This window comes from Zalophus californianus, chromosome 5, assembly GCF_009762305.2.
Source record: "Zalophus californianus isolate mZalCal1 chromosome 5, mZalCal1.pri.v2, whole genome shotgun sequence".
Lineage (NCBI taxonomy): Eukaryota > Metazoa > Chordata > Mammalia > Carnivora > Otariidae > Zalophus > Zalophus californianus.
In genome coordinates this window covers 153,438,836-153,461,125 of record NC_045599.1, presented here as the reverse complement: position 1 = coordinate 153,461,125, position 22,290 = coordinate 153,438,836, and the positions used below count along the sequence as shown (strand labels likewise).

The following is a 22,290-nucleotide window of genomic DNA, read 5'->3' as shown; positions in this document are numbered from 1 at the left end:
CGGAGGCCGGGGCCTTCCCTTCGCTCCGGGAGGTTGCTGGAAGCGCACACTGGGCACGCCTTGGGAAGTCTGTAAACATTTTTTCTGGCGGCCCTGGCGGTCGCTTTCTATGGAGATGCCCAAATACAAAATCCAATTCATTTAGAAATTCAAAAGAATTTTCTTCCCCAAGCAAACCAGAGGCTTTGCTTCAGACCCAACTAGAGGCTGTGGTCCTTGTGCTTGAAGAGCAGACCTCTAATTGTGTCCGAAGGATGCCGTGCCTCGGGCCGAGCTCCGGGCGTGGAGGGGCAACACCAGGGCTTCCCCTCCTGTGTGTGGAGGCTCTGCTCCTCACCTGACTCGGGCGGCGGCCCCAACGCCTTCCCTGAGGCCGGGCCGGTGCCGGCCTCGTGCTCGGTGGCGGGCAGGCCCCGGTGGGCAGCGGCAGAGTGTGGGGCGCCAGCCTCCCGCCAGGACCTGCCCGTCGCCCGGGTGCTGGCCTCCAGGAGGCTCAGCACACCAGCCAGGGCTGCCCACTGCGACCTCCTGCTAACTCACCCACCTCCCCGCCGCGCAACGCTTCGGCTGGATTTGCGAGGCTCTGAAGTACATTACCTTATGTGTAACAGAAATGCCAAGCTGGTAACGTTTATAAAAAAGACGGGAATTTGAAAAGGATTAAAGAAGCAGAAAAGGCGTCTGGGCTGCGTGTGTGTGGCGGACCCAGACGGAGGAATGTACCTGGTAGAGAGAGGCCAGAAAGAGATTGAAGTCAAAGCCCCATACAGCCTCGGATTCTATCAAAAAAGGGCCTATAAATAGATATCCTCTGGCCCTCAAAGGAAAAATGACGTAGAAAACAATTTTTTTTTAAAAAAATGCTGAATGCTTCCTGAAGTATCTAAATGAAGTTTATAAAATACTCATGAGTTCCCACAAATATAGAAATGTTTAAAAGTCAGACAGGCCTCTGCCATGCTGTGACCCCCACACAGGCTGGCAGAGAACTTGTGCTGGAATCGAAACACACGTGACATGTCTTGGTCTCCCGCGTGTCGCGTGTGCATGTGGAGTCCCGTCCACGTGCGCAAGCCACCGGGCACGGACTCCAACAGGGACGCGAGGAAAGACTGCGGGAAGTGAACCCGGGACCGTCCCCCGGGGGCCCACGCAGCCCCGCGGCTGGCGAGGCCCCGCCCTCACACGGGCGCTCCACAAAGGGACAGGGGCAGAAGGACGGACCTTCTGAAGGTCTCCCGGGTGTCGCAGAACTCGGCCCGCGGCCGGTACACGCACACAACACGCGGGAGAGCGAGGCCGAGCCACGCCACCGCGAACAGGCTCACAGCCAGGCGGAGGCGGGTGGTGACAGGGCCGCAGAGAGGCCTCCTCTCTCCAGAACCTTCTCTCCTAGTCCAGTTTCTTACGGAAAGGTTTCCTTCCAATGTCCAAGTTCTCAGGGCTGAAGTCCGCACAGAAGCCGTTGGGGGTTGGAGCGAGGGGTGTCTGTGCACTGCTGTCCGGATAGGTCTGTTTGGGGTACAGGTACTCCTCTGCAAAGTTGGGGAACATTTCTGCAAACCTGCAGAAGTCAGCTGGAAAGACAGAAGAGGCACCTGGGTTGGCAGGGGGCAGACGTCTGGAAGCTGGGGGCTCCTGTCCCTGGGCCTGCAGGGGCCACTGTGATCTCACAGTGGGCTTCAGGTAGGGCTGGAATCCGGGCCCTCGGAGGAGGGGGGAGGGGAGGCGGAGGGAAGGGGCAGAGGGCAGGGGAGGGGAATGGGGAGGAGGGGAGGAAGGAGGGCAGGGCGGCAGAGGGGGAGGGGGGCGGGGGACCCTCTCCTTTAGGCTGTTCTGTCCTTTCAGCTGCTCCTGTTTTGGGGGAACAGCTACAGAAAACGTGAGTCTGAATTCAACGGTGTAGTCTGGGTCCTGTGTGTGCGGGACATGCTGTTCCTCAGAGGATCTGGTTTGGGGGCAGGACGAAGCGTCCACGGGAGGACCTGATCTCTGCGAGGCAGGTGGTGTTGAGGGACACGGCCACGCTCTGGAGAGACCAGGCACGCGTGCACGGGCGACAGGGCCACCGTCCGCGCTGGTCACAGGGCCCGAGCGGCTCTGAGCCCGTGCGTCTCCCCACAGCCCCGGGACCCAGTCCTGGGGTGCAGAGCGCCCTCCAAGAGCTTGGTGGCACCCACAGGCCTGGGTGTGGGAGACGACAGAGCCCAGGGAAACCGCCCGTGCTCCTCTGGGGGACACAGAACGACTCACTGGAGAATGTCTGCAGTTGGTCAGTGCTCACTATGAGCGACCCCCCCCCCCCCCACCACCACCACCACTACCCAAGCGCACCAGGACGCATGCCCTACTCTTTGTGCAGGTGTACACACACACACACACACTAAATCAACACACACACTCGTGCCTGACATTTGGATGCAATTTTAAAAACACGTCCAAACAAGACATGAACAATGACCTTTTCTGAGCAAATGTCTACTCTTTTTTAGCGAGAATACATTCATTACCGAATGTGCACACTGGCGGGCCCGCCAAGGGGGGCTGTCTTCCAGGGATCCTACTGCCCCAGACCCCTTCACCTCAGCCTGCAAGTGGGTTTTTCAGGTCTGAGTCCCTGAGGATCACAGCTGTCCCAATCTGTGTGGCTAAAAGTGATGAGCCACCGCCCCCCAGCCCACGAGGACATGCCCACAGCAGTCAGTCCCGATGGGGCAGGCTCCCTGCTTCCACAGGGGACCCGGATCATGGACCCCCGTGGGCTGCCACAGCCCGGCCTCAGCACACACAGTCTGCAGCCCCCAGGGACGCTGTGGATCTGGGGCTCCAAGCTTGGGCGTCGGATCTGGCTCTATTCATCCCCTGCACAAATCAGACTCAAAATCCCCTAACCCATCCCTGCCAGGCTTGGGGAAGAATCTTCCTTCTGGGAATTTTGTGTTGCACAAGACAACACGGTGCCCTGGTGAGCACGCACGGGCTCCGCTTCCACTGTGTCCCCGAGCCCTTCCTCCTGGGCACACCCCCCGTACAACGGGGCCCTCCTCCCCCTGCTCTCAGGCCACTCACCAAATGTGATCCGCCCTGTCCCCTCCTGGTCGATGGCCCGGAAAAGGTTGGTCACGCTGAGCTCTGCCACCCCTAAGGCAGTCTTGAGGATGCGGGACAGGGTGTCCTCATCAATGTCTCCGTCCCGTGACCCGTACATCTGCAGGCAGAGGCCAGCGTCACCCCATGAGGCCCCCAGCTGTGTGGGCTGTTTCTCCTGCTCACGGGGTTCCCAGCTCTCAAGCAGGCCCTGACCCCACTGGTTCAGAACAGCCAGAACTCCGCTCACAAACTGACCCCCACGGGGTACTGAGCTCTGAGCGCACGGCCCGCCCTCCCACACACGGCCTCCAGGTAGAGCGTGTCCCCCCGGGTCAGGGATGGAGCCGGCACCCTGGGCTTGCTGGCACATGTGGGGGCTCATGGGCTTTCGCTCAATGACACGAATGAGCCACCACCTGGCTTGATCTTCAGGAGGTGGCTAACCCACGGACCCTCTTTCCAACAGCTTCTGCTTTGGTTCTGGCAAGTGACCGAGAGAAAGGCATCGAAGGGCTGGTGTGCTGTGAACCACGGTGTGGGTCCCCTGTAGGGAAAGGATGTCCACCCCGCCAGCCAGGACGAGCAACGTGGCCTTTGGGGGGTGCCGCCTCCCCCGGATCCACCTCCTTCCGCAGCCAGTAAGCCTGCCCCTCAGGCAGGAGCCTCGGCAGGGCTGCCTGAAAAACGGTCTGCTCCATGTTCCAAGACACAAGCCAAGCACGGCCACTGTTCCCAGACCAGACTCTGCAAGCTGACAGCAGAGAAGTTGCCGGGCTGGGGTCCATCAGAAGGGGGTGTGCTGAAGGCAGGAGTGCAGAGGGGCCATGAGCCAGGTGCAGGCCTAGCGCTCTCAGAGCTAGCTTGCTCAGGCTGGAGGAGGCAGGTCAGGCCTTCCTAGACAGGGCCCACCAAATATCAGTCACCCAGTTAATTCTCACGGTGTTATCCACGTGAGGCACTGTGCACTGAGGGGGTTTCCCGGTGATGCTATGGGGAGGGGCTGCTGGGGTCATAAACAAGAAAGGGGGCATTCTCCAAGCAGTGAGAGACAAGCATCCAGCTGGCTTATACCTCAGGTTCTCATGAATCTGGTTAACGTGAGTTGCACCTGCAAGAAGTACCCATTCTGAGACCCTGACAAAATGTGTTTCTAGGTGAGTAAAGCCAGCCCAGCTCTGTCCTAGCTGACGGTGTCCTGGTGAAGCCAGCCAGGTGAATCCGCAGGTGAGCAGGGACCCCATTATGGGTGTCTCCCAGACTCAGAATCCCTGCAGCAGGGGTGAATGGCTCGGCTCTGGACAGGCAGCTCCTTTGCACCCTAAGTCAAAGGGCTGATGAAGAGGTCGAGTTGGGAGAGCTGAGAGGTGTGGGGCCACGCAGGATGGATGTGTAACACCACTTGGCGTGTGGGGCACTCATCAGCCCTATCCAGGCTGGAGCTCACGAAGACCCTCCTCCATGCCCTTCTCGTGAGTGTGGATTACGAACCGCAGGCGGAAATCGATTCGAGGAGGTTTGGGGGCATTTGTACAACAATGGCTGATAGAAGCTTCCGTGAAAATAGCAGTCAGGCACAGAGTACGTCTGCCCGTGTGATAAGGAGCTGTGAAAATGTAGGCGAGGCCTGCCGTGACCCTGTGTCTCACTGACCCTACAAATTAAACTCCCATAAATGCCACACTTGCCTTGAACGCGAGCTGGATGGTGTCCAGAGTCCGGGATGGCCGGCAGACGACAGACAGGGCGACCACGTACTCCCGAGGGTCCATCCTGCCGTCTCCGCTCTGGGAATGAGACACGCCCTCAGGGGACAGCTCAGCCCCTCCCACGGGTTGGGGGAGCTGGGTTTGAACGCTCACTCCTGGACCTTATCTGCCTCCATGAAAGGAATATTTTGGAAGAACATTCATAACCAACTGGCTTTTGCAAGGTGGCCACACCACACACCCTTTTTAGGTCATTACGGTCGATTTTCAGAGTCCAGGAGATTGGCGCATGCAGCGTAAGGAAGTTCATGCCACCTGCTAAGGCTTTCCTTCGAGGAAAACCCCAGCGCGCAGCAAGGTGCACACTCACGTCCTGAGAACCTAGTCGCATGTGGCAGAGAGGTGAGCATGCAGAATGAAGGTGGTCCCGAGCTACGATGTGGTCAGTGCCCAGGCCTGGCCCGCTGGACGCTCACCGAGCTCCATGCAGAAGGTCCTCAGCGACCCAGGGGGTCACCACGGGACAGGCGCTGCTTCCAACAAACAGGCCACCGGAGTGAGTGGAACGAGCCAAGGGTGGACCCAGGGCAGAGGAGGCTCCCGGAGCACTGTCTCCCACCCCTATGCCCAGTAGGGCCACCCATGTCTGGACTGCACTGGTGAACATGGACTCCTCGTCCAGACACGATGGGTTTCTTGATTATGGGCATGGCTGGCAGGGGTGCGTGGAGCGCCGCACGGGGACAGTCCTGACGCACTTCGCGGAAGGCCAGTGGTGACCCTCTACAGAGGCCCGTCGTCGGGAAAGAGGCCCACTACCTAGAAATTCTGGATTTCTGGAGAAGGGAACACTCTTTTGATATTTTTAGGGTTTTCAGCGATTCCACTTAAAACCCCAAACTACAGGTTTATCAGCAAATGTCAACTTAAATGTCAAACTTCTATGTGCATTTAAAAACACGGGAGAAAATACCCAAGGGACAGGGGGGCTGGTCGGGGCAAGGGGGGGCCGTTCTCCCTCTCTACTTCCCAAATCCCCAAACAATGCTTATTAGGAAACAATACACATCTGAAAGCCGGAGGTTTTGCACGAAACCCCTCCCAGGGTGACGGGCTCACCTCATCAAACAGGGAGAACATGTCCTCCAGCGTGTCTGAGGTAGGGACGCCCAGGTACTCCGCAAACTCAGGGAGACTCAACTTTCCTCCCCTCTGCCTCTTGGCGCTTTTGGAATATTTATCCAGATCCTTCTCAAGTGTTTCTGGTTTTAACCTACACACAAAAAGAGGAAAAGATATTTTTCATTAAAATCACAGAATGCCAAACACAGGAGATTTACTATAACGAGACTCAACAAAATATTAAAATTGCTTCTACAGCGAGCAGCAAGTTCATTTTCAACAAAAGGTGTTCTAATAATTTGAAGGCACACCATGTATTCTGCCTCAGCGTCTACAAAGGGGTGACGCCCTGTCCCCTCCGTGGAACCCCCTCACGCAGGTGGGTGTGACCGTTGGCTGGGACCGCTGTGCTGAGCACGGAGAGTTATGAGACACTTCTACGTGGACTGATGTGGACACGTGGACACATGGAAAGCTCCCACAAACCCTGAGCACAAGCACCTCTGTCGGCTTGAAGGCCCAGCTGGCCCTCAGCGCCCACCGTGATCTCCGGCTTGGTCACCAACAACGGCAGGGGTGGGGGCCCCTGGGAGGGTCTGACAGAAGTTTCTGGAAGCTTCCTGTCTTAGAAAAGGCATCTCGGCAGTGCTGTTCAGAACTCTCCCGTTCCTGAGCGAACCCCACGAGCGTGGCCAGATAAGCCACGGTGCGTGAGGGAGGGGTCTGAAAAGAAAAAGCGTCACACTCACCCCAGGCCCCGCACCAGCCTGGCAAATTCTAGAAGGCAAGTGTCTGCAGGGAGACGGAGCTGTCCTTCCGCCAGGGCCAGCTGGCAGTCCTCAAATGTGTAGTCGGTTACGGAGATGCCCAGGGCCCTGCAAAGAGGAGGGCATCCCGGTCAAGCGCCCCCGGGGCAGCAGAGCGAGGAGGACGCCTCGGGGTGACCACGGGAGAGGGAGCCACATCACAGTAATGCAGGCCCCACTTCCCAGGCCCCTCCCCAGTGGCTCCTGAGCCCGTCCACGCAGCGGTGGCACCTGTCCCACATCCCACCGAGACCCCGTGCGTCTGAGGCAGGCCGTGGCTTGTGCGTGAGGACATGCACTTGGGGTCAGCGAGCCCTCCCTCTGGGGCCCATGAGGCTTATCTGCAAGTCATGCTTTTGCAGGGGTGTCCGTGTGCTAATTTTGTGGCCCCCACAAAACACGTTTTAGTTAAACAGGAAGAAATTGCTACAAATACAGGTGGTGTCCAGGGCAGCTGTGCAGGCCGTGGAAAGAACAAGCTTCCCGAGAACGTGGGAGGCCCACGTGGAGCCCCAGCTGGAGGTCGGCGGCTTCGCTCCAGAAAGCCCCAGGGAGTCGGTGGCGCTGGGGTGAGGAAAGAACTCCAGGAAAGCAGGAGGAAGCGTCCAGAATGAAGCCAACACTTAAGACTGGACTAAAGCACAGGAATCTGTGAAGGTGTCTGCCAGGCCGCTGAACCGCTCTCGAGCCTGCAGGGGCTCGTCAGGCGGCCGTGAGTAGTGCTCGGTCCCTTCGGCAGCTGGGGGCCCAGCGAGGCCAGCTCCCGCCATTCCAGCAGATGGCAGAAGCCCTCGCCGCAGCCTGTGCTCTGTGGGATAAAGCCAGGAAGGCCTCGTGGGAGGGGCACCCTGAAAACTTCCCTGGGTCTGGACACATGAAGGAGGACAGGTTTCGTCCCCCCAGGCTGTCCACAGACAGGAAGAGCCATTCCTCCTGTCCGCTCCCACGTGTCCCTCCCCAAGAAGGGGCATCTGGACAGGGCCTGTGCAGGACAGAACCTGGGGGATGGAGGGGGGAGGCGATGGGGGTCCAAGCAGGGGTGCTGTGGCCCCGACGGCTACAGCCCTGGCCCTGGGCGCTCGCCCCAGGGCCCTGCAGGACCAGAGTTCTCACACACGCCCACAGAAGCATCCTGCCACACAGATGTCTGTACTGGGAGCCACTGGGTGGCGAGCACTCTGAACGCCGACATGCACAGAAAGACAACGTTCCGAGTCCACATCTGGCACTAGACATGAATGCTTACTAGTGGACCCCAAAGTCCAATCACATAGAACCTGGGGCTCCCCCAAGCTTTGCGGTTGGCTGAGTATTACTCTGGTTTCCACCCTGCTAGGAAGCAAGCGTGTAGCTGGTGCTTCGAGGACACCACCCCACCGGGTGTCTAATTCGGAAGCTCAACTTGTCTTAGGAGTGGTCAGGGGTTGCTTTCATCGGGCTGGCGGTGCCCCGAAGTCAGAGCTCAGCCATTCTAAAGAACTGCATCAGATTTCATGAAAAATGCCCTTCTTCTATTAAAGGAAACAAGGGTAGAAAACTTGCCAAGTATTTAAAACTAAGCCCCCTCCCCCAATAACCGAATGGGCTTTTAATCATCTCCACAGTAGTTCCTCACTGCCAGGACGGTACCGTGCAATTGTGGCTAGGAGACAGGGGATTCAAAGTCTTTCTTCCACAGCTAGTATAACCCCGCTTGGCAGACTCAGGTACCATCGGGTGGGGACAGAACCTAGGATTACCAGGAGCGTCTCAGGTTATCCCCACAAGGAGGCAGGAGGAGGTGCACCTGGGCTGCCCACGATGCTCACCAGGACTGGGCTGTTCTCAGTGGGTGCGAGGGCGCACTTCCACATTTCTGGGTTCTCCCATGGCTGTGGGGGCAGGGGGATGCCCAGTGGCTAATCTGCCCTTTTCTATGTGATATTAAGATGCTTCTCTTCCATTAACACAGGGAATTTATGATATATACATTTTTCCAATATAATTAGCTAATTTATTTGAATGTGATCTAAAAAAATTCACACTTAACCCGTCAAACCTTTGATTCCATGGAGATTATTTCTTTACTGAGAGGCTGAACACCCTGACTTCCCCCAAATTGAGAGTCAAGTGCATCCTGACAGCCAACTGCTCTCCATGTGACTTGGTGTGGGATTCCGAGAGTGAGCAGGAGATGAATTCTGGCGAGTGGGTGCCCGAGGAGGCTGGGGGTGTCCCACTGGACTCTGTCCCTAGCACCTACCTTCCTGAGGGGCGTGCGGACGATGTCTGAATACCCCGCCAAGTTTTAATTTACGTATGCTGAGGTTATGATTTTGCTTAGTACAGTCTCACAAAACACGTGAATGTGGGGGGTCTGATGGGCACACGGTGAGGGGATGGGGCTGACTTCACCCCTCGGTCACACCAGCTCGGCCACAGCGCAGGGAAAACCCCTCCAGAGCCACATGAACCTCCCACGCGGGAGGGGCATGCCTGTGGAGCCGCTGAGACCCCCTCCCCGCCCCGCACAAACGCAGAGGCGGGCCCTGCTGCCCGGGAGCAGAAGAGAGGAGGAGAAGACAGGACAGGGCCCGCGAGGGGAGGAAGACACGCCGGGCACAGGCTGCCATCACCCCATCCAAGATAGCGGGGAACGGTGTGGAATCAGGAAGCAAGAACCTGCGAACGGCACGCTCGCTCGTCGTGGAATTCGCGCACGTTATCTTAGAGGTCAGCATCTAGTTCCCACACTGGATCTGGTAAGCTGGGTAAGGGCGCCGGCATAGACCACACGAGCCGGTGCAGAGTGTGAGGATCGTCCCACGGGCTGCCAGGCGGTGCTGCCGTCGTCGCGTGCACAGACCGGCGCCCTGGTGACCGGTTCCTACCACACAGGTGGAATCTATGAAGTTAGGTGGTGATGACGCGGATCCAGAAGCAGGACCCGGCAGAGACTGGGGGTGCGGAGCGGCCGAGCACAGCCGCCTGCCCAAATGCACAGTCAGCACTTACTCATTCGCTTCTGCAAAGACCCATTTTCCAAATGCCACTATGTTTTGTGCCATGCTAAGGAGGAACCAGCCCATGAATGGGCACCCTAATACTCTGAGGGTTCCCAGGGGATGAGGGTGTTCGGAGGACGCCATGGACTCTGGCCCTGACACGGCAGGACGAGGGGCACTCACTCGGCCATGACGCGCCGCACGTTGCTGGCGTACAACGCGGGGTCCTTCTTCTCTTCCTCTGAAGGGCTGTACACGGGGAGGAACTGAGCACAAAGAAGGCTGCGTTACTCCCATGCGCATCACAAGCCCACCACAGTGCAGTTATGAGTCTAACACAATGAAGATCTGTCAAAGCAGTTTCCATCAGAACCACCTTCAACGTGGCCACGGTGTGCGTGTGCACGCACACGCAAACAGACACACATGCACATGTGTGTGAATATAGCCGATTCCTCAGGAGCGCTCGCTCCCCTGAGACAGAAGCTCGTGCTTGCCAGGGCACTCCGCATTTCTAATTTCACACGGAAGCCTTCTCTTGGGGTGCACAAGAATTACATGTGTGCTCCTCTTTCTAAAAGTCTCTGCTTGTGTTGGGGAGAACACAAGACATTGTTAAAAGTCCCACACTCTGCTGCCAACTCCACTGTGCAGAAAGGCAAACATCACTGCGCCCTTTTTCTTTAATACACACACACAACAATACGGGGACACCCCGAAGCCTTATCAGTTCCCACCATGTGGCTTCAGGTGCCCCCCCCCCCCACCATATACCACACACCACGGAAATCGCGGCAGGCGCTCACGTCAGCACTGGTACCTGTCAGCACAGCACGAGTGAAGACACTTAGAAGGGTTTCAGAAAGTCAGAGTTTCCTTTAAACTCTGAAAACTGTGGGGAAGCCTGGTGGCTCAGTCGGTGAAGCACCTGCCTTTGGCTCAGGTCATGGTCCCGGGGTCCTGGGATTGAGTCCTGCATTGGGCTCCCTGCTCCCACGGGGAGCCTGCTTCTCCCTCTGCTGCTCCCCGTTTGTGCTCGCTCTCTCTCTGACAAATAATTAAATCTTAAAAAATAAAAAACCAACTCTGAAAACTGCAACTGAGGCCTGAAATAGAGGAGTGCACACTGGAGGCGTCCTCCCGAGCCCCGCTGCACGGCTGCTTCCCGGCCACCCGCAGACAAGCCACATGTAATATTCTACGTGGATGGCTGCCACCCTTGGACTCGGGCCAGGGACCTTTCGGCTCAGTGTGTTGTAATTAAGTGGCTTATGTTGTACTTTAGTGAAAAATCTGGAACCTGGCTGAAATCCATGTAAATTCAGTGCAACTCTGCAACTTTTATCAGAAGGTAGCAAACTGCCTCATTAAACCCTTTCCGTCGTGTTCGGGCTCCCTTTTCAGGGGCAGAGTAGCCGACTGATTCCCTTTTAAGAAAGAGACTCTATTCCTCATCCACTTGGATAAAATGTATAGACTACACGAATGTGGCTATTGAACTGAGCCGAGAGAATGGGCGTCATGACTTTGGGACATACAACGGGCTGAAAGCTGGAGGCAGGTTATGTGATCTGACCACGGACTAGACAGAGAATGACAGGACGACAGGTCTGCCATATGAATCCGACAGTGTCGGTATCATGTAAAAATGCCAAGACGTAATTCACTGCACATGTGCCAATTTTAAATGCCTTCAAGCTATGCTAACCATAATAAAAGAAGGGTTTAACTTCCTTGTTGATTTTTAAAGACCTATCTGATTCTTGCAAAATCATGCAAGAGACACAAAGTGACTGATGAAAAACCACAGGGAAGTACCTCTGAGGAGCAAAGCAAAGAGAAGTGGAAAGATTTCAAAGCAAGACAGATGACACACAATGTTGTATCTCTACAGACAGCAACGTGACAAGTAGAACGTCCTGTCTGTGTAGATACCAACACTATCTCTAGAGATGCCCACATCACAGTGTATCTGCAGACACCAGTAAAACCTCACGTCCACAGATAACATCATGTTGTCTTTGTATAGACACCAACATGACACTGCATCCACAACGAAACCCTGTGTAACACTGTATCCACACAGACACCAATAAAATGCTGTGTAACACTGTGTCTGTATGGACAACATACAATTTCATCTGTGGATACCAGTGTAACACTGTATCCACACAGATGCAACATGACACTGCACATGTAGGCAATGTAACTGTATCGCTCGGTATGGGTGCAGATACCAGTAGACATTCTGTAACACAGTAGGTGCACAGACTGTAACACCATGTAATGTTATAGGATATAGACCCCGACGTAACATTGTATCACATTGCATCTAGACAGCTTAACACAGCACTCTGGTACTGCGTCTTCATAGACCCTTGCATAATGCTGTTTAACGCCGCATCTGTACGAACCTCGATTTCCACTCGATTGTGAAACTGACACAGTGTGAGCCACAGGATTTTCAACCTTAAAAATGAACAAACAGATTGACAGCATTGGTTAAAAGATTCTCAATGTCTTTTAATTAAATTACTTCCAATTCTGGAGCAAACTCCCCGGATGCCTGTCCCCTGCAGAGGGCACTACTGGGCGGTTAATTTGTTTAGGGGACGCTGTGCCTCCCTCAGCCTGAAGCAGAGCCTTACAACGCTGTGATGAGGACGGGGCTACTCTTACTAATCAGGGTCCCTCACGGTCCCAACGACTGCACCCACCCCTGCAGCCCTCCTCTGCCCTGCACGCCCCCATTTCCCAAGTGTGTCTTCTGGCTCAGGAAACCTCCTCTACGTGACACTGTCCCACACCTGTCCCCAGGCAATGCAGACTCAACAGGCCCTGAGCCATGCCACCCCCAAGGCCGGCCCCAGAGCTCCTGACCTCAGAACTGGCATCACCACCCTTTATTTGCAGAAGCTGGAAATGCGGAGCCATCTGGAGTCTCTTGTCCTTGGGCCATTGCTCCTCTCCGCAGTGGACAACTGTCCTCTTAACTCTTTCGTACATACCCGACTTCGGCCCTATCACTGCCAACCCCAAGCCTGGCTACCAGGGCCCAAAAGAGCCCTTCCCACCTTTCTCCCAGCGTCCCCCTTGCTTCTCACCCTCCACCCTCCACACTCTGGCCTCAGCAATGCTAACACCAGTGCCCACATATGCTGCCCCTCAGTGTACCTCCCCAGCATCCGTTCCAAATGCCTTGCCCAGAGGCCTTGGGAGGGCTCGGCCTGGCCCCACCACCCACCCTTCTGCTGCACCAGGTCAAAGGCTGGCACCACGGAGGCCTGCTGTCCTAGAACCCGAGCCTCCCCCGTGCAGTTTTTTAAAAGGAGGACCGTCCCTGCAGCCCCCCTTTCTTTCCCAGGAGCTGCAGGGTGCGGTGTGGATGGGATGGTGCCCACTGAGCCGACAGGCACACGTGGGGACAAAAGAGCACTCCACAGTCACCTTCCCTCTGGAGTCGAAGACCATTAACTTAGGTCCTGGAGCCCAGGAGTGTGCGAACAGACCAGGCTTGCACACTTGGCTTTCACAGTGGGCAGACCCTAACTGCTGTCCGAGAGCAGTGGGTTATGTGTTCCGAGGATCCACATTTGCAGAAGTGCCCAGAATGCAGGGCAGTCGCTTGAGTGGCCCCTGTGCTTTCCCAGAAGGACAGGACACACGAGACACTACAGGGTCTGACTTACGCTCCGGGGCCTTGCCAGGTCCAAGTGATGGTGTCCTGGGGGCGAGAAAGGAGCAAAATGAATCACAGCTGGAAATCAGGCACCCGGAGTTCCCTCGGGAGCCCTTCCTTCCATGGTGTGCCCACCCTCTGTCCTGGCCCTCAACCTGGCCCACCTCCGACCTCAGAGATGCTGGTACCCCTCTTCCTCCCAAGCGCACTCTGGGACAAGGGAGCAGATGGGTGTCCATTGCCTCCAGGCCACCCAGACACACCCCTGCCCTCCCACGGCTCCAAGGTCCACAATTCCGACGTCCGCCTGAGACGCTGCCCCAGTTCTGTTTTCTGCCCTCCCCCGTGTTCAAGGCGTCCCTGCCAGGATCAGGCCCCAGCACAGGAACCTGCTTTTTGCGAGCAGCCCCCGGGACACTTGCCCCGCCATCACCGTCCCATGAGGCTCATTCCAACCCACACCCACCTGGACCCCCAAGGCCCTGGCCTCCACCCTGGGCCAGAGATGCCCAGCAGATGAGCTGAGGCTTGGGAGGGAGAAGAAACCACTGCAGAGCCCCAGGCGTGCCCAGGACCTCGAGGGCTGTGGGCGCCCCCCACCTGCAGTTTTAGCTGCGGCACCAGCCACCTAGGTGGGGACATGGGAAGACACACACCGTTTCTGCCCTGACACTGGGCTTCTTTCTTCTGAAGCCCCGACACCCCCCTGCTGGCTTCCCACAGACTCCTGAAAAGCCACCCACCACAGGGGCTTCCCCGGCCCCCAACCGCCCTCAGCCACCCGTCCCCCACACGGGCCTGCGTGCAAAGCTGTTAGTGGTGGTGCTCCCTGACGCTAGGCCGCTGAGGAATGCGACACAGACTGACGGGATGAGTGAGTAAAGCGGCTGCTCTGCTTCTCTGACAACTGAGAACCCAGGAAAGACAATCTGCTTAAAGTAAGTTGACGAAACAAGCTCAAAGAAACAGAAAATCTAGAATTCCACGCACGGATGATTCTCTTGGCCCCAGACGCTGGCTGGTGAATGCACCTCTTCAGAGCCTCTGGTGTGCGCTCTCCCAGTCATTGTAACTGTCAGTCCGCGCGGCTACGGGTTCTGACCGACACCTACTGACTGACCACTGGGAGAACCTCTTCTGCGCCGTGTGCACGTGTAGGCACAGGGTCTGCTGTGCAAACCTGGGACCCTCTGGGTCTGGCCCAGAGGCGGGGGGGGGGGCAGCCCCTCATGACCACAGATGTCACACGTAATTCTGCCTCCATCTAGACTAGCAACTCCAGACCGCACCGTGCTGTGATTGCTGAGCTTCTTTTTTGTCCTCATGAAGACGCACCGTGATAGGGAGAAAGCTCAGTGCAGTAAACAAATCCACCTCGTGTGTCCTCCATCAAGAAACAGTCCAGAGCACCCGCACCCACGCAGGGCCCAGGGACATGAGTCCTGGCGGTGAGAGCCCGATGCCCATGTAGGTGCAAGGACATCCGCCAGGAGGGGGTCACGGCAGAAGTGAGATGCAGTGGGCGCCGAACAGCACCCACCGGAGCTCAATGCCTGCCCTGGGGAGTGCAGCCCACTGAACCGGACGCATGTGGCACGTCCACAGGGCCCCCGGGGGAAGGGACAGCTGAGGATGCCCACACAGGTACGTGGTGGGGCTCTGACCACAACCTGAGGAGGATTTTTCCAGCCTTCCTGCCTCCCCCAAGCTGGGGGTCCGTCAAGATCATCGAGGCACTCGGAGCCCCAAACACCCCCTCTTTTACTTTGCTCTGACATAACAAGCGAAGACCTCCGCACGGAGGCAGGTGCACACAGAGGCATATTCAATACAGAGTCACTTATGCCTTTCCCGCCCGCTGCCCCCAGCCTTTCCAGAACTTAGATTCTCTCAACGCTCTTGTTTTCCAGGTGAACAGGGAGCTAAGGCTGCTGAGGACGAGGGTGGATGGCTCACATCAACTCGGCAGGACCGATCAGCAGGGAGGAAGGGCCACCGCTCCACGACACAGCCCTTCCTGCATGAACACTGGAGCGGTCCTGGAATCGCGGATTGGCTAGAAAAGACCTGCTGAGGCACCGGGAATTCTCATTCCCAGGTAGGTCACTGTAATCCCAGGAAACACACTGACCAGTTTATTCGGGTACCGTAGAACCACAGGCTGCACAGGAACTCCAGGGATAAAGGCACCTGGGGGAAAAGGGGCATCATCTTATTTCGAGGGCAGAGCTCCTCCGCTGGGGGCCCGTCTCATGCTGGTCCCAGAGGAAAGCAGCGTTTCTGTCCCCCTTCCTGGTGAATGGTCACGGGGTGCCTGGAAGGCTCCCTTGGCATGGGCATTGGCCGTGTCACGTCAGGAAGACCGCAGGCTCGCAGCCATGCCCTGCAGGGAACGGGCCCAGGAGTGTCTCCCCCACTTTGCTCAAGGAGGAAAACAGAGAATATAAGAAAAATTACATACCAGGCTTGAAGGTAATTAGGCAGGTCCTGTTGGTACATGTTCCTTCTGGAAAAATCATTATCTTGGAATGAAAAGAAAAAAAGGTTAGCCTTAAAGGAATAGAACCCAGAATACGGTCTATTTTCTCCACTGCTGAGATGCTTTAATCACACTCAATCGAAACAGCTTAGATGCATGATGGAAGCATGCGTGGATTTCCTAAGTGTAAGTTCTATTAAGATCTGGAAACAATGCAAACATGCAGACAGCACACGCCTCCTCAGAGCGTGCGTCGGGGTGATCACCGCCACCGTGAGGCCCAGCTACCGCTGCCGGGACGCCCTGTCAGCGTGCAGCACCCCCCCCACACACACACCCGGGGCAAAGCAGGACAAAGGCACACAGAGGAGGGCTCAGCGAAGGGCCCTTGGCTGAAGGAATCGGGACCAGGGCTAGAACCGAGGCACAGCCGGGCCAGCAACCAGAAACACCACAAAACCAGCAGTTAAACTCCACTGGAACCCCAAATTACTCTGACTCATACTGACCTCCAGCCACACGATATAAACTAAACCGTCCCCCCTGCACTGGAAACTACAGCCCACGTGGCTGCTTCCAGAGGCGGGGAGCCAGGCACCCTGGACGTCGCGGCCCCGAGGGCCTGCCCCGTGAGTGAGGGTGCCCGGCACTCAGGCCTTCCAATGTTCTCTGAGCACCCAGAACCTGGACAGTCCTGGGGAGCTCCAGCTTCTCAGGCTCAGAGAAATACAGATGGCACAGGCTGAGGCCGCTGCCCCGCCGCCCGCGTCAGGCCTTCCTGACGCTCCCTCGGGTGCCGGGCACACGCGGGCAAGCTCCGCCCAGGGTTTTCAGGAGCAAACAGCGACGCCTCACGGCTGGCGCATTTGTCAGACGTGAGACTGTGCCAAGCGTGAGACTGTGCCAAGCAGAGCCATTTCAGTGAAGATGCTTTGGGAACTTGAGATATGCATGAGAATGGTCTTCTCGTTTGTTTCAATTTTCAAATTTTAGGACCCAAAAGTACCTGACACTTAGCACAGACTTCAATTCACACGCTCATCAAACAAAATGAAAGAAAAGGAACCTGGCCCCCAGGGAAGGCCCCCACCTCTAGGCTCACATCTTCCGGAATAAATCTGCTCAAAATGCAAGCAGGACTGCATTACCTGTGGCCACTTTCCATTCGACTGTGCCCGCCTCCTGATCTCCTCCACAGTCTTCCTTCGGGAATCCTGGTCGGACCGGGACACGAACACTGGCCGGATGTACTTTATCAGAGCTGGAGGGGGAGGAGGGGCATTCGTCGGGAACCACGGCCCCTGCTGCCGCAGGACTGGAGGGACAAGGGCTGCCCACGGCAAGCGGGTGCAGGCGAGCCCCCAGAGACGCCCCGAGGGCAGCACTGTCCCCGAGGGCGGGTGGGTGTTGGGTCAATGCCTGACCATGAGGGGATCAGGAAAATCACAGAAGCTCCCTCCCACGATGGCATGAAACCCCACGACCTGCGAAGTCCAGGGGAATGACACCAGTATCCACAGGCTGTAAAGCAGGAGAAAGCAACAAGAAGAGGCTGACAGAGGAGGGCGTTGGGGGGCAAAGGCTCCAGAGTCAGAAGGGCCCGAGGCGCATGGCTTAAACCCCACCACCCCGTTACGTGTAGACCCGTCTCCCTCAAAGACACAGGCTGACGTGCTGACCCCAGGTACCTAGGACTGTGACTGTATTTGGAAATTGGGTGCTTGCAGATGCAACTGAGCTAAGGTGACGTGGCGTTGGAGCAGGGTGCGCCCTGACCCACGTCCAGCGTCCTCTCGAGGAGGGAGAGACATGAGTGTGCACGCAGGGAGAAGGCCATGGGACGGCAGAGGCCAAGACCGGAGTGATGTGACCAGAGCCACGGGATGCCGGGGATGGCGGGGAACCGCCAGAGGCTGCGGAGGCCTGGCACGGCCTCTCCCCAGAGGCTGCCCTCTCACACCTCGACTCTGGACTCCCGGCCCCCAGGACAGTGTGAGAATCAACATCTGCTGTCTTCAGCCGCGCAGCGTGCGGCCCTCTGTCGGGGGCGACCCAGGGCACCCACACAGCCGTGGTCCTAACTAGCTTGGCCCAGGGGGCCCACGGCCCTGCGGGGGTGGCAGGTCAGTGCCCTCGTGACCAGAGCTGACAGCAGCAACCAGCACACGGTTCTCGCACAAGAGGATCTGAAGGTGGGGAGACACTTCTTAGGAGAGAAACCCCAAACTGACAGGACCGTCATCCTTAGGGAGGGTGTCCACTCCCAGGAAGGACGAGCGGGTGGCCGCGGCAGCGGGGCATCCCCATGGGTGAGACACGTCCCCGCCGGGCCCAACATCAGCTCGGACTTCAGAGTGTTCTAACTACTCGTAAGAATAACACGTTGTGACTCTTCTTTCTGGGAGGTCTTCCAAAAGACAAAGAGAAAATTCATTAAAAAGAAACAACAATATTCTATCTCGTCAGGTCCATGGGACTCAAAATCTAAGCTGCACGTGGGTCTCAGTGATCTTTTCGTCTGGCATCTGGAGACTTCTTTCCCCACTGCATCGTTCTTGCCAATTCCTCTAACTGTGCTGGGAGTGACACGCAGGGAAAGGGCCGAGGGGGTCGCCCACAGGACGAGACGATGGGAAGCCACCCAGCTTCCTATTGTCCACACCAGCTCCGCACAGTCCTCCCAGGGTGGGAGAGAAGGCTGCAGGCTGGCTGGTCTCCCTGAACAGGGCTCCCCTTCCCGGCAACGTGGAGGATGACTCTCCTCCATCATGGATGAGCTGAGGCTCCAGGCAGCGGTGGGGAGCAGCTCTCTGGGCTCCGAGGATGACGGGGCTTCCTCCTGACTGAAATCTCAGACTGCACCTCTTTCTGGGAATCCCTAGGTGAACACCCACACTGGAGACCTCACAACTGAAGAGCCTGCTTCTGAGGACAGAGAGGAAATGTGGCTGCCTGCCGGGTAAGCCCCAGCGGTGTTGGCGACAAGGGGCCGGGCAACAAAACTGTGAGCTGGCTCTGTCACCTCTGACACTGAGCACCAAACCTCCTCAGGTCTGTAAACTCCCAGGTGCCCATATCAAGGACACTGAAAGTAAACTGACAATGTAACAATGGGAGAAATCCCTGGGCTGATTACTCTAACTGGTATTTACAAATCTGAAGGTGAAAATATTTTGAATATTTTTAACATTCATCTCTTCACCAAAGTTGGTAGCTGTCAAAGGGTGTCCAAAGCTTCGTGCTTTAAACAACAAGGATGAGAGGGACCGGAAGGAACAGCCGGTGAGACCCCCCCCGTGACACGGGAATCCAGACTTGCGTCACGGGGTGTGTTCTGGTCGCACACGATGGGAGAAGCCCTCAGCTGCATTCCTAGGGGAGAGTCCCTTTCAGGTGTATTTACCTTCAAAACCCGGAGAAAGGGAATACAATTTGGGATTTGCCATATACGGTCTACGGCCATACCACCCTAAACATGTCTGATCTCGTCTGATCTCGGAAACTAAGCAGGGTCGGGCCTGGCTAGTACTTGGATGGGATGTGCCATATATGAGTTCTAATTAAAATCTATAATAAATGGGTCCATCACCACTCCTTCACTCTTATTGCTATGCTATCCCTGAAATGAGTGGGAATGTGAGTCTACATGAAGGACCCCCGCACACAGAGGACATGTTGGTGGCCCTCCCTTCTGACACCCCAAGGTTAAGGTCAGCGCCCTCCCTTCTGACACCCCAAGGTTAAGGTCAGCGGCGGGGGGCATGGAGCTCAGCTCTGACCTTGCAGCCCCCAGCACATTCAGCCAACGGAGTTGGCTTTTGAACCCTGACCTTGGGAGGTGGATGAGCAGGTCCAACTATGAGCCTCCATGATTCTAACTTGTGACTCAAGCCATAATTGAAGGCAAGGTTTTGAGAAGGCTTTGCATAATTTGTACGCGAATGAGGGGGGATGACATGCCCCCACAGATCCCAGCACTTCCCCAGAATGCTAACATTCCACAGCCTGAAGCTTAAAACTTAAAATAAGAAATCAGAACAAAATTGCAAAATTGAAAGAGCTTCCTGCGTCCTTTGCCAGGGACCACACTGCTTTATACTCAGGAGCCTGTGATGACCTTCTAGCATTATTAAAGTGAAACGCATATTTGCTAATTACCAGAGTCTCTGCCTGGCTTTCAGAAAATCCTCGGTTTAACCTGACTTTCCAGGCACATGACATATAAACCTTTATTTGGATAACCAGGCTCAAAATTACTGGCCCTATACGTCCATGGCCAGCGTCCCCGAGTATCTGCACACCTTCCTGCAGGAAGTTCCGCAAGGGGAGGGCTAGCCTGACGGCTCTGTAGGAGGGGTGCCTTCATTTTATTTTGGTTCTGTAACCGCCAGCCCTGAAACCACCTTGGCTGAGACCGTTAGGTCTAAATGGAGGACCTGTGTCACCATTCCCAGGGACAAGACCACGGAGGGTCCTAACTGCTCACCACCCCTCTCTGCTTTCCACTGTGTGAGCACAGAGCAAGAAGGTGGCTGTCTGCAGCCCAGAAGAGGCTGTTGCCAGAACCCCACCCTGCTGGGCCCCCTGATCCCGACTCCCAGCTTCCAGGAGCGTGGGGCACGAATGGCTGTTGTTTAAAAGCCACCCAGTGTGTGGTGCTTTATGACAGCTATCTGAGCAGACACCCTCTGATCCACAGTCAAGTAAATGCTGGTTAGCATCTCTTTTGCCAAAAGCACACAACATATTGGGCCCTCTCAGAATGTCCCACTTACTAGAAAGACAACATAAAATGTACACAATGTTCTCTCTTAACTGTCACCTGAACACTAACATGAGTTAGGGAACTCAGGAGAATTCAGAGAAGGTGGACAGAGTGAGGACCTTCTGCCCCTGTAGCTCTGCCCCAGCACCACGCGCCTCCCACCCACACCAGCCCTGCTCCAGAATCCATTGTGGACACGCTCTGCATGACATGCCCACGGTCTAAACAGTGAGGGGTGGGCAGAGGAGAGTGATGGTGGGGTGGGGCCCCCCCAGGAGCAGCCTGGAGGAACCAGGGCTGGGTGGCAACCCCTGGCGCAGAAACCAGGGGGATGAGAACCAGGAACAGGTGGGCCGGCCCTGCAGGGGAGGACAGCTCCGGCATGGGCCCGGCCGGGAGGAGGAAGGTGCTCTCATTGGTAGGCTGACTGCCCCGCATTCCCTGTAGTTCCCAAGGTAACGGTGCAGTACACCCCAAAATGATGTGTCCACATCCTAACTCCTAAGATCTGTGACTGAAAGCTTATTTCGGAAAGCAATCTTTGCAGATGTAATTAGTTATGCACCTGGAGATGAGGTTACTGTAAACTACCCAAGGACAAGTGTCCTTGTAAGAGACACACAGGGAGACACACGTGGGGGAGGCCTGTGAGGAGGGAGGCTGGGGCAGTAAGGGTGCGGCCACGAGCCCAGGACTACCTGGGGCGCCAGGAGCTGCACCAGGAGCTGGAAGAGGCAGGAAGGACCTTCCCCGAAAGCCTCCAGAAGAAGTGAGGCTTTGGACACTCTGGCCTTAGATTTTGGACTCCAGAATTGTGAGAGTATAAGTTTCTGCTTTTTTAAGCCACCAGCTGGGTAATTTGTCACGTGGCCGAGGGACACCCGCACACCTGGGCTTTTAGCCCCATAACCAGGGCACTGGGACACAGACACTTCTAGAACCGTGTGACACAGGCCCTGCATGCCAGGGACAAAATGTGAGCAGGCACTTTGACACAGGACGTTTGAGGGCACTTGTGTGTGAACCAAAAATAAAACCCACAACAACTAATGTTACAGAGAAAACCACAACAAAGGAAACAGAAGAGACTCCAGGACAAATGCCTACTTCACGTGGGTGTGACCTGCACGGACCAGCAGGATGTGGCGGGGGGGGGGGGGGCGCTTGCCCACTCCCAGCAGGAGGGGGCTCACTCACTTCCCCATATTGGGATATCTCTGCTCTCTGCCTTCATCACGATGGAGGACATCGTCAGGGTGACAGCGATGGCATCGAAGTAGGAAGAGTGTGGAGCCAGGGTGAGGATGGTGGCCTCAGACGGAGGGGCCTGCTGCCCCTTCGTGATCACCCAGTGGAAGCCGCCGGAAAACCACATGGTGCGCATGATGGCCTTGAGCAGGAAGTCCACAACCCTGCAAAACAAGGTGCAGCAGTTACCCTGGGCCAGAGCAGGGCTGTCACGGGCGCCGGGCTCAGCTCGCTAGCACCAGGCTGACCCGTGGACACGGACACCAGAAGCTCGGCACTGACCTCGGGCGGGTCATCCAGGGTGCGCTCTGGACCCATCCAAGCCCCAGACAGCGGTTACTGCATCGTCCGGGTGCTGTGCTTCCCTCCCCTCCACTAAACGTGGGGTGGGATGCCTTTTTATTAATTTAG

At 56.5% G+C, this 22,290-nt stretch overlaps 1 protein-coding gene across 1 annotated transcript in view; it reads right to left on the bottom strand.

Moving 5' to 3' along the window:
- Nucleotides 1-875: 875 nt before the first annotated feature.
- LPCAT1 (lysophosphatidylcholine acyltransferase 1) overlaps nt 876-22,290 on the bottom strand; it is a 47,051-nt gene continuing 25,636 nt past the window's right edge. The window contains exons 3-14 of the mRNA XM_027606314.2: nt 21,829-22,043; nt 17,015-17,127; nt 15,849-15,909; nt 15,519-15,577; nt 13,398-13,432; nt 12,123-12,177; nt 9,892-9,974; nt 6,668-6,793; nt 5,916-6,069; nt 4,776-4,874; nt 3,070-3,208; nt 876-1,577 (exon numbers count right to left, since the gene is read on the bottom strand). Of these exons, the coding sequence (XP_027462115.2) occupies nt 1,393-1,577; nt 3,070-3,208; nt 4,776-4,874; nt 5,916-6,069; nt 6,668-6,793; nt 9,892-9,974; nt 12,123-12,177; nt 13,398-13,432; nt 15,519-15,577; nt 15,849-15,909; nt 17,015-17,127; nt 21,829-22,043 (1,324 nt within the window). The 3' untranslated portion in view covers nt 876-1,392. The remainder of the gene's footprint in view (nt 1,578-3,069; nt 3,209-4,775; nt 4,875-5,915; nt 6,070-6,667; nt 6,794-9,891; nt 9,975-12,122; nt 12,178-13,397; nt 13,433-15,518; nt 15,578-15,848; nt 15,910-17,014; nt 17,128-21,828; nt 22,044-22,290) is intronic.